The sequence below is a fragment of the Mus caroli genome, unplaced genomic scaffold, assembly GCF_978045245.1.
Source record: "Mus caroli unplaced genomic scaffold, Mus_caroli_1 scaffold_3, whole genome shotgun sequence".
Lineage (NCBI taxonomy): Eukaryota > Metazoa > Chordata > Mammalia > Rodentia > Muridae > Mus > Mus caroli.
In genome coordinates this window covers 51,513,046-51,530,317 of record NW_028227258.1, presented here as the reverse complement: position 1 = coordinate 51,530,317, position 17,272 = coordinate 51,513,046, and the positions used below count along the sequence as shown (strand labels likewise).

The window sequence follows — 17,272 nt, the reverse complement described above, 5'->3', positions numbered from 1 at the left end:
CACCCAAATCCAATAGACCCTTGCAAGAAGTTGTAGCTTATATTTACGACTGAAACTATTCTATGTTTATGTAATTTGAGCATTGCCAGGCTATTCTATCAACACGTTCAAGTTACTCTTTTTGTCTGTTTGTTTTGTTTGTTGAGATAGAATCTATAGGCCTGGCTGTCCTGGAGCTCACTATGTAGACCAGGCTGGCTTCAAACAGAGATGCCTGCCTCTTTCTGGGGAGTGCTGGTATCAAAGGGGTGTGCCACCAAGCCCAACCTACACACTCCTGTTACTCTTAAAGTGAGAAGACCTTGCTTGAAATTACCTCTCTTGGCCAGATGTGGTAGTGCATGTCCATGTGCATCCCTTGTGAGTGGGAGCAGCAGGTGCGTGAGTTCAGGGCCAGCATTGTCTCAAAAAACCCAAACCCAGTCAGGCTTAGTAGTAGGTGCCTTTTACCACATTGGAGATAGAGAGCTCTGTAAAGTCAAGGGCAGCCTGTTCTACATACCGAGTTCCAAGCCAGCCAGAGCTGTGTAGTGAGAATCGTCTCAAAAACAAAACACACATACAACCAAACCAAACACCTACCGCTCTCATACAGTAGAAAACATTAACTGACACAGAACCCACAAACCTGCTCTACCCTTCTTGTGTCTTCTCCTATTCCTAAAAAGAACAGTTTCCTGAATATCTAGCAGTCAGAAGGCTGGAAAATGGAAAGCAGTCAAAAGAAATTATAATAATAAGTGTTAAGGATAGAGAGCTGCAGTCTTTGCAGAAAATACTTGAAGACTGTCATCAAAATGTTGGGGTCACTGAACCCCTGAGAGGGTAAGATCTGTGTAATCTAAGGTATGAAAACAATGGCAGGTGCTTTGTGGGGTGAGGCCTAGGGAGTGCCTCTGCACCAGTCCTTTATAGTGTAATTCCAGAAATCACTTTGAAATTCTGGCCTCTCAAAAACAAACAAAACAAACTCCAGGTTTTTTTTTCTATTAGTTTTATTATTATTTATAAATACCTCTCTTTGGGCTGGAGAGATGGCTCAGCAGATAAGACCAATGGCTTCTCTTTCAGAGGACCAAGGTTCAATTCCCAGCACCCAGGTGGCAGCTCACAACTGTGTGTAACTCCAGTTCCAGGGGATCTGGCACCCTCAAATAGACGTGCATGCAGACAAACCCCATCAGTGCATATGAAATAAAAATAAATTAATTACTGGGCAGTGATGGCTTACTAATTTAATCCCAGTACTGGGGAGGCAGAGACAGGCAGATCTCTATGAGTTTGAGGCCAACCTGGTCTACAGAGCAAGTTCCAGGACAGCCAAGGTTACACAGAGAAACTCTGTCTTGAAAAACCAAAAGCTAAGGGCTCAGCAGTTAAGAGCACTGACTGCTCTTCCAAGAGGTCCTGAGTTCAATTCCCAGCAACCACATGGTGGCTCACAACCATCTGTAATGGGATCTGATGCCTTCTTCTGGTGCGTCTGAAGACAGTGTACTCACATACATTAAATAAATAAATAAATCTTAAAAAAAAAAGAAAACTAAGGTTAATTAACAAATCAATTAATTAAAAATAAGTCTAAGTAATTCTAGATAGTCTTTTAAGAAAAATATAAATAAATAAATAAATAAATAGCTACCTGTCTTTAAAAATGCTGTGCTAAGGCTAGCTGGTCAGATGACTCACCAGGAAAAGGTGCTTGACTGGAACCTTAAAGTCTTGCGTTCAATCCCTGGGATCCAGAAATTGGAAGGAAAGAACTGACTCCCATGTTGCACACCACCCCCAACAAGTATAACATAAATAAAAACGTAATACAATTAAAATCTGGTGCTACCTGGGAAGCATAACAAGTGACAGAACAGCCCAGTCCGTTTGTCAGCTAAAGATCAGGATTTTAGTGCTGAAGGAAATCAGCTACCTCTTTCCCTTCTCTTGCTTTTCTTGTCCTCCTTCCCTCCCTTTATTCCTCCCTTCTCTCTCCCTCCCTCATTCCCTCCCTCCCTCCCTTCCTTACTTTCTCAAATCTCACTTTGTTCTAAAGCTAGCCTGAGACTGTGACCCTGTAACCAAATGTTCACAGCTGAGTGAGTACAGAGCCCAAACCCACAAATTAAAAGACAGGGAGATGCGATACCTTGGATGAGTAAGGAGAGCACAGTTACTGCCCAAAGCAATGGCTTTGCGGCCTGGAGGTAGGGCTTCGCAGGAAGCCTGTCTGTACTCAGAAAGTCACTTTAGGAACAGGCATGTCCCCGAGTGTGCTCATGTTACTGAGTCAAGGCTTCAAATGTCCCAAGAGACTAGCTACCCACTCAGCACACCAAAGAGACAGTAGTCACAAAGGACAGAGGATGGAGGTTTTTCACCAACACGATCACTTTGGGGAGAACAGAGAAATGGGGCCAGTGACTCTCAAGTCTGTCTCCAAGACTAACAGGAACAGGGACTTAGCTCATCTAGAGAATCCTTGCCTCGCATACTCAAGGCCCTGGTTCAGATTCCAGCACTGAAAAGGAGAGAGGTAGGGCAAGAAAGGGGACAGAAAGGAAGGTTTGGGATCTGTTTAGGGGACAGAGATGAAACAGGTAGTCCTGGTTAAGACCACAGCTCGGTTGGTCATCATCTCAATCTGGTTCTACCAGGAACCCTAGAGAGATTGTGATGGCTGTTCTCATTTGCCCAGAACAGTCTGGTTCTGATGCTACGATGAGGCCTGCTTTATGGGGCAACCTTATCATTGAGGATAATCACCCCCACCGGTGGGGCTAGGGGTTTCTTCTGTAGATTTCTGCGGCTGCTTGGAAGTAGTTTGGGTCATTTGTTCATAAAGATGTTTATCAATCATGTCTGTAATTCCTGGAACCCAAGGTAACTTCAAAAGAAACTTAGGAGAGGAAAAAACAATTTAAAGTGACAGAGCCAGAGACAACTGTATGGGATTAGGCCAGCCACTGGTGCTCCTCATTCAACTGTATGGATTAGGCCAGCCACTGGTGCTCCTCATTCAACTGTGTGGAATTAGGCCAGCCACTGGTGCTCCTCATTCAACTGTGTGGAATTAGGCCAGCCACTGGTGCTCCTCATTCAACTGTGTGGAATTAGGCCAGTGCTCCCCATTCAAACTATTTTGTTTTTATTTTTTTGTATGTTTTGAGGATAGCATCTCAAACTCATTGTGCAGCTGAGGATGACCTTAAACTCTTGATCTTCTGACCTCCATCCCCTAAGTTTTCAGCCTGTGGCTCACAACCCTTACGGGGAACTCATATCAGATATCATGTATTTCAGATATTTACATTACTGATTCATAACAGCCGCAAAAATACAGTTATGAAATAGCAACAAAAATAATTTTATGGATGGGAGTCACCACAACCTGAGGAACACCTGATGTCCTGGGGAGATTGTCCAAACATGGCACTCCCTCTGCCTGCTGCCCACCAGCTTCTGGGAGGTGTTTCACTTCTGGAAATGCCCCTTCCTCTCTCCTTACCACACACACACACACACACACACACACACACACACACGCTCCCCTCCTTGCCTTGGGGCCTTCTTTGCGCAAGCTCCTTTTACCTGGAATTCTCTTCCCCTTCTTTGCTCTGACTAGCTTTTCCTTCTCCTGGGAAGCCCTCTCCAGTGCTGTCTGTCCTGTCTCCCAGACTGGTTAAATACCTTTCTGGTTTCCCAAGACATTTGGGTTTTATTTTTTTAAGATGTGTGTGTGTGTGTTTGTTTGTGTGTTTGTTTGTGTGTGTGTATGTGTTTGTGTGTGTGTGTTTGTGTATGTGTGTGTTTGTGTGTGTGTATGTGTTTGTGTGTGTGTGTGTGTTTGTGTGTATGTGTTTGTGTGTGGGTATGTGTTTGTGTGTGTTTGTGTGTATGTGTTTGTGTGTGTGTATGTATGTGTTTGTGTGTATATGTTTGTGTGTGTGTGTATGTATGTGTTTGTGTGTGTATGTGTTTGTGTGTGTTTGTGTTTTTGTGTGTATGTGTTTGTGTGTGTATATGTATGTGTTTGTGTGTTTGTTTGTTTGTTTTTAAAATAAATTTTACTTATAAAGAAAAATGGGAAAAGAGTCAAAACTAGACTGCTGTTCCCTTAACTGTATCTACTGTAAATTCAAAGTATCAGAAATCATGTGTTATCCCCAAAGGCCATGTCACTACAACATAAGAATGCTAAATCATTGGCACAAACTCTTGAAATGAAGGGAAGGAGTGGGAACCAATGAGAAGAAACCCTAGCAAAGATACAACATGAGCAGGTGCTTTGGGAGTCAGGCTCTAGCTGATGAAAGACTCTGGTCCGACACTGAAGGAGGATAGATATCTGGTCAACCAGCCAAGGGGAAAGAAAACAACTGGCAGGATTGAAGGAGAAAGTACTGCTAGACCCTCCAAAACAAGTCTCTACTCCTCACTCCCAGGAGCATGTGTTCCCACACTTCAACATGGTCTCCTCAGGAGTATGTGCAGTCAGTTGAGAAGTGATGACACGGGAAACCTATAAGAATAGTGCCCACGATGAGGACAATCTAGTATGCCCAGCTACTTTGGTATTTTTGCTTTCTGAAGGATCCTTGTTACCACCTTTCCGTTTAAGGTCACTCAAATGGACATCACCAATATAGTACTGCTTTAGCATTTCCCTAGCATCACGGGAGTGGCTGACATCTTCAAAGCTTTCGGCTGCAGCAGTACCAGCTTGTTCCAGCAGAACCTCTTCCCCGCCATGTGATATCACCATCCATAACTCCTCCTCAGAGTTTAGACTTGCCACCTCCTCCAGCCCGTAGTAGGTGACAGAGGGGTCGCAGCCCTCACCATTCCTAATGCTGCTGCTCCAGTGTGCCAGGAAGCACTCTATCAACTGAACTGTAGCCTCAGCCCTTAAATGTCTTTTTAAAAGGTTTAGACAAAGTTGTAAGTCAAGCAGAGGTCAGCACTAAGGAGGCAGAGGCATTTGGCTATCTGTGAGTTCAAGGCCAGCCTGGTCTACAGAATGAGTTCCAGGACAGCTAAGGATACACAAAGAAATCCTGCCTCAAAACAACAACAAAAGTTTACACAAAGATGTTAAGTTATCTTCTTCACTGGACTCTCTCGTCAGTGACTGGGAAATCTTTAAATTTATCTGCATAATTCTATCCTACCCTATTTGATTTTAAGCTTGGGTTAAAAGCTTGTCTGTAGTTTTGTCCTGGGGTTTTACAGTCTATGTTAAATGTAGTAAAACCAACAGCGGCATAACTGTGTGGTTGTAATATGGCTTCCACTGTTGCATGTCCATAGCAGAGACAGAACCTTTCAGTTGGTGACCTTGAAGGAACAATGAAGAGAGGAGCTTAGGTAAGGGAGAGCAAGGGCCTCCAGGTAGTAGTACCTCAGGAGGATGGGCTGCCCCAGGGAGAACCGGATAGGATGGGGAGTGGGGGTGGGGTGGAGGTACTGGGGACCCTGCAGGCCACAATTACTGGAATTTCTTCCTCTGTTGCAAAGAGGACAGATCCTGCCTCTAGGCTTTCCTGAGATCTGAGGCAGCTTCATCCAAGCTCTCAGTTCAGACTTAACAATGCCTACCCTTTTCTACTTCTTAGCCTTTTCACTTGATCCTATGAGCAGGAGTGATATTCAAAGTATTTAACCGCCAGTACAACCCAGTGACTGCAACTGGTCTGATGGAAATATAGTCTAAAGAGACACCATGTCTGTCAATCTTACTATGGAAGCAATGGACCCCAAAGAAGTAGCAATTTGCCCAGGAATTCCATACTGTGAGAAAGAAAGGGGAAATCTGGAAAGAGGTTTCACAGAGCTCTAACAACTTGACAGCACACTTTATAGACTGAGGCTGAAGCCTGTGTGGTGGGCAGGACCACACCACACCTTTACTGAAACTGCTTAGATGTTTGTCTCCTTGGCCCTCTTTTTAAACTTTAGGATCCTGAAGACCGACTCCGAGAGCTCACTGCTTTCCTCTGCCCCTCTTTCCAATGTGGTCACCTTGAGAATATCTTTTTCTGCCTCCTAATACATTTGTATTGTTTTGTTTTGAGACAAGGTCTCACTCTGGCTGTCCTAGAACTCACTCTGTAGACCAGGCTGGCCTCGATCTCACAGAGACCTGCCTGTCTCTGCCTCCAGCATGGTGGGATTCAAGGTATTCACTACACCAGCTCCACTTTTCACTTGTTTTGTTTTTCAAGACAGGGCTTCTTAGTGTAGCCCTGGGTGTCCTGGTATTTGTTCTGTAGACCAGGCTGGCCTCAAACTCAGAGATCATTCTGATTTTGTCTTTGCCTCCTGAGTGCTGGGATTAAAGGTGTAAACCACCACCACCAGACCTGCTTTCTGCTTTTAATTTGGCTTTTTAAATTGGCCTACCGAGGATGGCTAGACCTGAGTATATGAGTTGGGACACAAGTTGGGACCCCACATTCCATAACAGTATCACCCAGTCAGGAAGTGGGTCATATACTGCCTGACAGGAGAGTCACAGAGACTTTTGCTCATCTGAGGGCCACATGAGTCAGAAAAAGAACACTGAGCCACTCAGCAGTGGACTCCCATAGGGCCAGCACTCAGGAAACAGGGGCAGAAGAATCTCAAGTTTGAGGCCAGCTTGGGCTGCACAGTTCAAGACTAGCCTGGGGCTGCATCCTGAGACCCTGTCTCAGCAGAACAAGACAACCCTACAAGATGGCTTAGTGGGTAAATCTGATAAACCTGATGACCCGAGTTCAGTCCCAGGGACCCACAGAGAGGAAAAGGTGAACCAGCTCCTATAAATTGTCCTCTAACCTCTCCACAGGTGCACCATGGCACTCGAATACTGTTACTGTGCAGGGGGCTTTTCTGTGCCAGTTAGAGTTTGAAGGCAGGAAGTCTCAAGCAGAACAGGTAGCAGCTTGACAAATCTCAGACAGCAAACAAAACTACCTGGTAAAGACTTTTGCTGGGCACAGAGGTGCACACCTTGAATCCCAGCACTCAGGAGTCAGAGGCAGGTGGATCTCTGAGAGTTCAAAGCCAGCCTGGTCTACAGAGAGAGTTTCAGGGCTGCCAAGGCTACACAGAAACCCTGTCTTCAAAAACAAAAACAGAAACCAAAAACAAACCAAAACAACAACAAAGAATGAAAAAAGACTTTTACTACCCTGCAAGGCACACAGGAAAAAAAGACCCTCAGTAAAGCAGGAGGAAGTCAGTCTCTTCCTTGGGGGGTGGAGGTTGGTATATGAGCGGGTGAGAGACGGAGAGGGGAGAGGAGGAGTTTGGGGTGCGGTTAAGGGTCTTTGAGAGGGTCTTTTTCTCCCAGTTAAGGATTGGTCATTTTGAACAAAGACAAGAAAACAGTTCACCATTTGGAGTGAACATACCCTAGTCAGGCCTTGAACTTGTCAGACCAGTCCACAAGCAGGAGGCCCTCCAAGGAGGATAAAAGCCCCTTAGGCCTTTGTTTTTATCTCCAGGTTTTGGTCTCAGGCCAAGTCGGTGAGCCAGCCAGCCATCTTGGAAGTTCAACACGTTTATTTTCTAGTCATGGCTCTTCTCCCTGTCTGCCTGTCAGGGAATTTACCTAACCTCACACTCTGGAAATGACAGCAGAAGGCTCAGGAGTTAATGTCATTCTTGGCTTCCAACAATTCAGGCCCAAGCTAGACCATAGGAGATCCTATCTCAAAACAACAGGCTGTCATTTTTGTAACACTACTAAGTAATGACTTCGTGTTCCTGAATCTCAAAGAGTAACCTGCAAGGAATTTGGAAACACTGAGAAACTTGCCCTTTTTCATTGTACGCTGTAATTCTAAAATGCATCATTGTTGCTGAATAAATGTGCTTTTTTATTTTGTAACATAAAAGAGCAACAGGACTGGAGAGATGGCCTTGCAGTTAAGAGCATTGGCTGCTCTTCCAGGGGAGGTGGGTTTGATTCCCAGCACCTACATGGTGGCTTGAAACCGCCAACTCCAGTCCAAAGAGATCTGACATCTCCTTCTGGCCACCTCGGGGTTTCAGATGTATATGTGATCCACAAATATACACTAAAAATAAAACTTTTAAAATACACACAATAACTGCACTCTGACAGACCTATACACAAACCAAACCAAAACCCTCAAGACAGACATGGTTACTCATGCCTATGGGCTTAGTACTTGGGAGGCAGAAGCAGGACTGCTGTGAGCTTGAGGCCAGCCTGGGCTACACAATGAATTCTAGCCAGCCTAAGCTACAGTGTCTCAAAAACAAACCAAACTACCAAAGTAAACAAAAGGGAGATTGAGGAGGAGGAAGAAATTATAAAAGGTTCTCATGACAGAGAACTGGGAGGGGCTGGAAGAAAAACTTGGGCACTAAATAGTTTCCCCAAAGACTGATTGATGTAGAACATTACTGCTCTGTTATATTCAAAATCCAGTGACATGCTAAACTCATTTGCAGGTTCAATTCTCCTGGGGTGCTAAGTGTACTCAGCTACAGTAAAAGAAAGTACAGAATCAGGAGACCCCAGCTGCCCTGGGAAATGGTAGGTCCTTAATGTCCTCTGGAACTTTCTCCACCTCTACTCTGCAATAATCCACTTCCTACTAGGAGAGGCTAAATTCACTTGTATTTTATGGATATGCTGTGTGGCTACCTCATGCCACTTGAGAGAAGCCTACCTGGGAAGGGATCTAACAAGCTATCTTTTGCTCGTCGCACCTTCTGTCCTCCCTATATTATATCACTTAATGCTTTATTATTACGGAAACTGAGGTGTTAGGCATTGATTCCTCAATAGGTGCCAAGAACTTTCTAGTTCTTGTTCTGAAATCTATGCTCCTTTTTCTGCTCTTTATTTCTTAGGCTTCAAAGGCACCACTTTCCAACCAGCCACCCACTCCATAATTCAAGAAAGACAGCTCAAAAGATATGTTTTTATTTGGGGGGAGGGGGAGACATGCATACCCATCCCCAACAAACTAAATGCTTGAAATACAGAATAAAAAGGGAATCCAACCCGTCTTGATGAGACACAAATATGATTTCACAAAGCTGAAAAATCTTATACAAAGCTTCTGTTATATAAATATAGTCAGTCTTTAATATAGTTGGACCAAAAAAGAAAAAGGTTTGATGGCATAAGAAATCCCCTGGGCCTTGGATATACCATAATCTTCATATGTATTCTCAGCCAAATACAGGTGATGACTAACTACAGGATGAAATTATGTATTCTAGGACTCTATATATCCAAATAGAGATTAAACATTATCTCCTGAGCCAACTCTCTGGCCTTAAAGTTTGTGTAGACTACCACAGTCCTGGCTCAAAGACTAAAGCCATTCTCCCTCGCAGACCTAGTGTATGTGTTCTGAACTGTGTGTTCATGGTCAATGATGTAGCTCAGTGGTAGAACACTTTGCTTAGCATGTGAGACATGCTAATGTTTCATCTTCAGCACAGAAAACTAAAATTGATATACCCAAAGTCACAAAGTTGTTTGCTTTGAAAGGGTGACGTGTGAATTATGTGTTAGTAGAGCCCCTGAAATTATCTGAAGTTGTTGAGCTGTCAGAGAAGCAACAGGTGAGCCTCTTCCTTTTGAAACCATCCCAGTAAAGAGTAAGGTAGAGGTGCAAAAAGTGCTATCATTGAATCAGTGCTGTTTGAGGATGCGAGGGAGGAAGGACACTCAATTCCAGGATGTCTGAATAAAGAAGTCCAAAGAGATGGACTTTCCCCCATGTCTTCCAGAACAGTCTAAATATCTCCTGTGATTTTCAACACAGAAAGCAGTTATTCCATGGGAAGCAGACACCTAAGAGGCTGCAGGAGACTGGCTGTGAGCTCATGGCCTGGGTGTACATAGCCACTCAAGAATATTCCAGTATGATCAAAGTGCTGAGAGCCACAAAATGAGGGACAACTTGAACTCCCAAAGAAAAGCTTCCAGGTTTGTCTAGCTATCACTGATGCCTTTGATGGCCAAAAGTCATGGCGTAGCTTCACTTCTTTCTGATTCTTAGAAGCCATCATGAGAGCAGCCATGGCTAGTCAGACGGGCAAGCCATTTTGTGGCTGAAAAACACCTCAGAAATGCCTCTCTGTCTTATACCAACTACCTGTCACTGGGGGAAGGGCACAGGTGAAGACCATGGGCAACTCAGGCTTGACCAAGAGATGTCTATTCTGGTATGGAATGAAAGAGGTTCAATTCCCAGTAGTAGGGGGAAAAGTTAACTGGAAATTATTCTCTGGTTTTTCTATTCTAGGTTTTTCACTGATTATAGATGGAGTAAAAGGGAGATGGGAAGAGGAATCCCATTCTACTTGCGAGTTGGTACCTAATCTACCTTTCAGAGGAGTGTTACCAGAATGAGGGCCAGGAGTCTTTTAGATATTTAGTGCACAAGTGAAATGAGAATAGGCACAGCCAGGACAGAGGCTTAGGAGTGATAAATGCCCCAGTTGGGTGTAGGCCTTGTAAGACATCCCTACTTTTTCTCCCTGAAGATTGGTTTGTATCTGCCTGATGTTCAGCTCCTTTCTGGTCAGTCTGCAAGTTTTTAACTTTGTTGGCCTAGCAAATAAGTTAAAGACAGAAACAGATATGACCATAGCTGGTCCATGCCACAGTGGGCTGGAGTCTTATACTGCCCCATCAAACCTTTGGCCCCCTGTGTTCTTTCTAAATAAGATGCTCCATCCCTTGATACTATAGGCCTCTAGGACTGAGGTCCTCACAGATGGGGGTGTTCCTCACTGGCAAGTGTTTATTCCCTTCCAGTAAAGCCAATGGAAGGTATAGCTAGACTTACCTGGTTCTTTCTAGTGTCATAAGGAAATGGGAGGGATATTTGACAAAAACAGTCGTGGAGGATAGATCTATTGAACGTTGGGCAAGTTCTTGGTAAATAACTTCCTTTGCCTTTAATGAGAATATTTATCATTAAAAGAGAAGGAAATGAGGTTCCTGGTTATAAAACAGAACAAACACCCCCCACACTTTGCTTTTGGGGGGGGTTCTTTGTGTTTTCTTACACAGGCTTTACCCACCTTGCCCTCAGACTGTCCACTGCTCTCTGCTCCAACTTATTACCCAGGAGAAATAAGTCGAGGCTGCCATGAGGATTGTCCCTCAGACCACAGCCCCCTTCTAAAGACATCATGAGCTGAAAGCCTGTATCTGACCAGAAAACCTCCCAGCTGCCCCTGCCCTCACACAGGAGGCTAGAAGCCAATTTCATACTTAGAAAAAAAAAATACTTTCACTCAAAACCTCTAAGAATTCTGGGTAGATGAGGCTCCCATGGGTGGACTGTGTTTAGAAAACAAGATGTAAGCAAGGAAACAGTACACGAAGTGTGGGTATATTTGGTAGGCTTGAGGCAAGCGGAGAGACAGGTTTGGGTACTCTATAAAAAACAAGGGTCTGAAATCCAAACTTCTGATAAGGCCACAATGAAGAGATTCCCAGCAGCGGGGAGCGCAGGGTTGCTGGCACCTAAACTGCCACAGGCCTGCAGGGTAGAGTGCCCAGGTGAGGAGGCAGGCGAGGCAGGACCAGCACCTCTCACATGTCCATGTCTGGGCCTCCTGAAGACGTCTTCAGCGGCACCGAGTCAAATCCATCAGGAGTCCTCTGAAAGAGAGATGGTGACAGGAGCTGCCTGCTGCACCGGGACACATTAAGGGGGACAAAGAAGAGAAATGGAAAATAGGTGACAGAGGAACCCTTCTGGACTTCCTGCTTCCGGTGGCTTTGCGGGGGGGGGGGGGGGGGGGAGCACAGGAACGAGTTATCCTCTGCCCCTCCCTGCTCTCCGCAGACTCAGTCAGAGCGTGAGAGACTTATTGCTGCTTTGCATCCTTGCTGAGTTCTAGAAGTTCCAGACAGCCCTAAGAGGTCCCCAGGGTTAACTATCTCTCACTGGTGGGAGAAAAAAAAAAAAAAAATCAAGGCCCATGTTGGCCAAGGGAGTCACCCTGACAAGCCAGCACAAAGGAAACAAGACCCAGGCACTGGACAGACTGCCAAGCCCTTCTTCAGCAGGCTTCCTGCCCCCTCCTAGCCGCTGTGCCCTCCTCATTCACACCTGTTTAAAAGACTCCCCTGTGCGCCAGGGCAGTCAGGTGTGTGCTCGGCTGTCCGGATGCCCTCTGCTGGCCCTACGCCCAGAGACAGTGGTGTCTGTGTTGCCTTTATGAGCTTCATATGCACCTACACACCCGCACCACCTAGTCAGCCCGCCCAGTTCAGAATTACATAGCAGCCGCCGCAGTTTATGCTTGGCTATGACTCAGCCACTCACGATGGGGCCCACACACCTGGGGGATAGCACCCTCCACTGGCTAAAGGCTCTGAGGCCCTGGCTTCTATCAGGAATCAAACCTAGAGATGGCTTCCTCTTCACTCAAGGAAAAAAAGAAAAGGAAATTCTCTCTCTCTCTCTCTCTCTCTCTCTCTCTCTCTGTGTGTGTGTGTGTGTGTGTGTGTGTGTGTGTAACTATTACACACAAATGGTTCAATACTCCATCTGGAAGTTAAAAGACCCTAACAACCCACCCACTAGAATACACCCTGGCAGGAAGGAGCCTGGTGAAGAACTGGCTCCAGGGAAGAGAGTTATGGTCGTGAGCTACAGAGGGAAGGGGATTAGGAGAGGCCAGGAGAGTTCTGGGAGTGGGGAATCAAAGTAGAGGTCTTGTACGGAGCAGGGCCACTCAGTATCCCAGTGACCACGCTCCACCCCCTGACCCCCAAGCTGAGTTCTCATCTCTCCCTACCTTGGAGGTAAAGGATTTGATCTTCCCAAAGAGGGACTTCTTGCTGGTAAAGATGAAGTCATCCTCCACGTCCTCTCCTTCCATGATGGCACAGCTGTCTGCTGCCGGCAGGTCGCAGTCTTTAAGAGTAGCGTTCATTACCAACTTGGAGTATTTGTATTCTAATCTGTGAAACAAGGAAGCGGAGGAGGCAGGGGATGAGAGTGTGGGAGCGAGGGGGAGAGGTTGGGCTACACATAGATTGAGTCTGTCACAGGAAGGGCAAAGCCTTGTGAAATGGCGTGGAGGGCAGGTGAACAGAGGGAATCTTGCTTCCCAGGTTAGTGATCTTTTTTCTTCAAGGCTGCTTGTTTCTGTGATATCAAAGGTTAACAGAAATATTGAAATTATAAAGTCATGCCTTGGTTGGTTGGTTTTGGGTCTTATGAGACAGGGTTTCATGTAGCCCAGGCTGTCTCAGAACTGATATGTAGCTGGGAGATGATCCTGAACTCTGAGTCCTCTCACCTCTACCTCCCAAGTGTTGGGATTACAGGCATGTACCACATCTTCCTTTTTCATTGTTAATAAAAAACACAAATTAAGAACATTCTTTTTTTTTTCTGGATTTTGAATCCATGCTAGGTAGGCAAATACTGTACAATGAATCTACAACCTCGTCCCAAGGATAGATCCTTCCTCCCTTCCTCCCTTCCTCCCTTCCTCCCTTCCTCCCTTCCTCCCTTCCTCCCTTCCTCCCTTCCTCCCTTCCTCCCTTCCTCCCTTCCTCCCTTCCTCCCTTCCTCCCTTCCTCCCTTCCTCCCTTCCTCCCTTCCTCCCTCCCTTCCTCCCTTCCTCCTTCCTTCCTTCTTCCTTCCTTCTTTCCTTTTCTTTTTCTTTTTCTTTTCTTTTGGGTTTTTTTGTTGTTTGTTTGTTTTTTATTTTGAGATAGTGTCTCATTATATAGACAAAGCTGGCCTTGAACTCAGAGAACTCTATTTGTCTCTGCCTCCTACGTACTGACATTAAAGGCATGCACCACCTCACCTGCTTTGATTTTTCCTTAGAGAATCTTATAGCCATTTTTAGATAGCCATCCCTGCTCAAGAACGAAAGTAACAAAGACCTGCAGTGGATGAGTATCTTTAAAAGTCTCCGGGCAATCGCAGGGTCAATAGCCAACTCTAAAAATGTTCTCAGAAATACCCTGGCTCAAGGAGCCGACTCCGACCTCCCTCAGACTCCAACACCCCACCATGTACTTTTGATTCTTCTTCCAAAAGTAGCAGGTCAGGACAGTGAGCAGGATGGCGGTGCAGGTGCCAGCCGAGATGCCCACTTTTAACCAGAAATCGATCGTTTTGCAGATGGTCACTCTCTGCTCGGGCAGGGAAATGCCCCCAGAGCACAGCTTTGGTTCTCGCCACATGTGAGTAGTCCTCTGTTGGGGAGAAAAACAAGGACCTCAGAGCTCATAGCCCCTTGTCTCCCGGGCGTTCCCAAGCAGAGGACAGCCTACCTGGATCCCAGCCACACAGCTGCTGACAAAAGTGTGGTAGTCAGAGGCCGAGCAGAGTGGACAAGCGGCCACACTCTCCCACAGGAAGTGGAAGTTACAGCCATCACAGGTCCCATCAGAGCACATGCTAGCAAAGTAGAAAGGAGACCAAGTTGTCACATTGGATGCCTGTGACACTTCGTGCCTGATCCATCTTCTCTCTCCCCAAAATGCCTCCCTCAACCTGCCCTTAACTTAGATGGTCCCTCACCCACTTCCTCCCTCCCTCCCTTTCTCCCTCTCTCCTTCCTTCCTTCCTTCCTCCTTTCCTTCCTTCTTCCTTCCTATATTCTTTCTCCCATTTCTTTCTGAGACAAGGTCTCACTCTGTAACCCGGACAGGCCTTACACTCACAGTAATACCCTGTCCTGGCCTTCCGAGGGCTGGAAATGGATGAATGAGCCATTCATGGCAATCTTGACAGTTTAGTCTCCAATATCCCTGCCTGCTTCTGCTGATGTCAAATGAGAGCTCAGCCTAAGATGTCTGGGCTCTAGAACCCCTAGGAGGCTCCTGTTCGCCCCACGGACGTGCCATATTTCACAGTAGCTATTTTGATACAGCTGCCTGGTTGTGGGATTGTGGCCGAGATGGAGTTCAGGCATACATATGTGCTATGCCTGTGCTTGGGTGTGGTTCCTCAGGAGCTGTCCACTTTGTTTGGGGGGAGGGACCTGGGGCATGCTGATTAGGCTAGGTCAGCTTGTCAGGGAGCTCCACAGATCTGTCCCTAGCTCTCCAACACTGAGATTCCAAATGTAACACCATGTCTTAGCATGTGATGTAGGTGCTAGGGAGCAAACTCAGGTCTTCATGCTTATGCACTGAGTGAGCACTTTCACTACTGAGCTATTATTTCCTCAGCCCAGTGCAGGGGTGTGTGTATGTGCGTGCGTGTGTGTGTGTGTGTGTGTGTGTGTGTGTGTGTGTATTCTGGTTTGTTTTGTTTTGTTTTAAGATAGTGTCTCAGGCTGGCATTGAATTCATTATGTAGCTGAGATCAAGCTCAGCTGGGGCACAAACTTTGGTCTTTACGTAGAGAGAGTGAAGACCAGGGAGAGCTAGTCAAGGCAGCAATGTACTGGCTTAGCCAAAACAAAAATACGGGGTCATCCTTCAGGGAAGGGAAGAGTGTGACAGATACTCCACATCTCTCCCTGCCCCAGTGTACGATGGCCCTAGGAATACGCAACACTATCTTGATCCTTCTGTCTGTACCTAGCACTGAGGTTCCAGGCATGCACTCCCACGCTTGATTCTTAGATGAGCTTGAGCTTTGCTGTGCATGATATTTACAATGGAGAGGAGGCTTTTTTCTACTTCCACACTATTGATAGAGCGAATATCCTGTCCCTCTCCCCTTTTGAGACAATATGTCACTATGTCATCCTGGTGGCCTAAAACTTGATCTGTAGACTAAGCTGGCCTCGCCTCAAAGATCCATTTAACTCTCTGCCTCCCAGGTGCTGGGATTAAAGGCATTCACCACCACACCCTGCTTATTTTTTTTACTTTTTTTTTTAACTTTGATTTAAGATCCAGGGACCAAGACTGTGCCCCCAAGAGCCCATGAATGGATCTAAAATGATTTTTTTTTTCCTTTTTAAAAATAGTGTCTGTGTCTCGGGGTGGCGTGAGTCCCAGCAAGAGCAGGCTGTGGCTGGTGCAGCCTCTTGCCACAGAGATTACCTGGGTAGCCGCAGGGTGCCAGGAGCAGCTTTCATTGGATTGCATCTGAGGCGAATGGTGGTTGATCTTCCAGAACTGCAGGACTGAGTCACATCATTGGATCTGCAGTGAAAGCCAAGGCCTTAGGGGAGGCTCACTCCACTGTCACCGGGCAGCCATTGTATGGAATCAACATGGTGCGATTTAAGCACGTATGGACTCAGGTTCTCCTTAACAGACAGGGAGGGTACAAACTTTGGTCCTTATGTGGAGAGAGTAGAGACCAGGGAAATCTAATCAAGGGGGGCAATGCCCTGGCCTAAGAAAGAAAAGGCTAGCACAGACTGGGACCTCCTTCGGGGAAGGGAAGGTCATGGCAGATCCTCCATCTTTCTCCCTGAGCCAGTACATCATGGTCCCAGGAATATGCAAAATGCTCATGTCAAGTTACAGCCAGCTTTTACTCGGTTGACAGGGTAGCCTTAGACCTCAATCTTGCTCAGGCTTGACAAGTAGGAGGTGGATTGTGGGGTGGGGTGGGAGGGGAGGGCGATTTTGTGGAAGAGTCTGAGATTGCTTTACCCTGGTCTTTCATACTCACCTAAAAAAGAAGACTATGTCCGGAATTCCTGAGGTCTCTGGGTGAAAAAGTTCAACTGGGGAGACGATTCCATTCAAGGTCATGTCTGTTGACACTCCTGTCAAACCAGAGCTCCCATTAGTTCTTGCTCATAGTGTTAGCTGGTGACTACCTCAATGCTTTCAAGGCCTGTCAACAGCCAACCTTTATTCCATCATATTACGGAGTGGCTCATGCAAAAGTGATGCCAGGGGGACATGGAATGAAATTAGAAAATGATCAGGAAGTTGGACCCCTCACATGGGGCCATGTATCTTCCAGCCACCAGCCTCATATTTGCTAATACACACAGACACACACAGACACACACAGAGAGAGAGAGAGAGAGAGAGAGAGAGAGAGAGAGAGAGAGAGACACACAGGCACACAGAAATCCACACAAATACAAACACAAATACACAGAGAGATACACATATACAGAGGCACGCACACAGACACAGATGCAAACAGAGACACACACGTACACACAGAAAGAAACACACACAGACACACATGCAAACACAGATACACACAAATACACACAGAGACACACAAACCTACACACAGAGACACCTACATAAACATAAACACACAGAGAGACACATACACATATATACAAACAGACACACAGAAACACATACATAGATACACACATACACAAA

At 46.0% G+C, this 17,272-nt stretch overlaps 1 protein-coding gene and 1 pseudogene across 2 annotated transcripts in view; both read right to left on the bottom strand.

Moving 5' to 3' along the window:
* Positions 1 to 4,305: 4,305 nt before the first annotated feature.
* On the bottom strand, positions 4,306 to 11,165 carry LOC147005469 (cytochrome b5 type B pseudogene; annotated as a pseudogene).
* An 83-nt stretch (positions 11,166 to 11,248) lies between these two features.
* Elapor1 (endosome-lysosome associated apoptosis and autophagy regulator 1) overlaps positions 11,249 to 17,272 on the bottom strand; it is a 71,668-nt gene continuing 65,644 nt past the window's right edge. The window contains exons 17-22 of one of the 2 annotated variants that reach the window (XM_029475414.2): positions 16,593 to 16,689; positions 16,013 to 16,114; positions 14,285 to 14,411; positions 14,028 to 14,206; positions 12,787 to 12,952; positions 11,249 to 11,672 (exon numbers count right to left, since the gene is read on the bottom strand). In XM_029475414.2, the coding sequence (XP_029331274.1) occupies positions 11,631 to 11,672; positions 12,787 to 12,952; positions 14,028 to 14,206; positions 14,285 to 14,411; positions 16,013 to 16,114; positions 16,593 to 16,689 (713 nt within the window). In that variant the 3' untranslated portion in view covers positions 11,249 to 11,630. The remainder of the gene's footprint in view (positions 11,673 to 12,786; positions 12,953 to 14,027; positions 14,207 to 14,284; positions 14,412 to 16,012; positions 16,115 to 16,592; positions 16,690 to 17,272) is intronic. The other variant, XM_021157508.3, reaches the window with a different exon arrangement.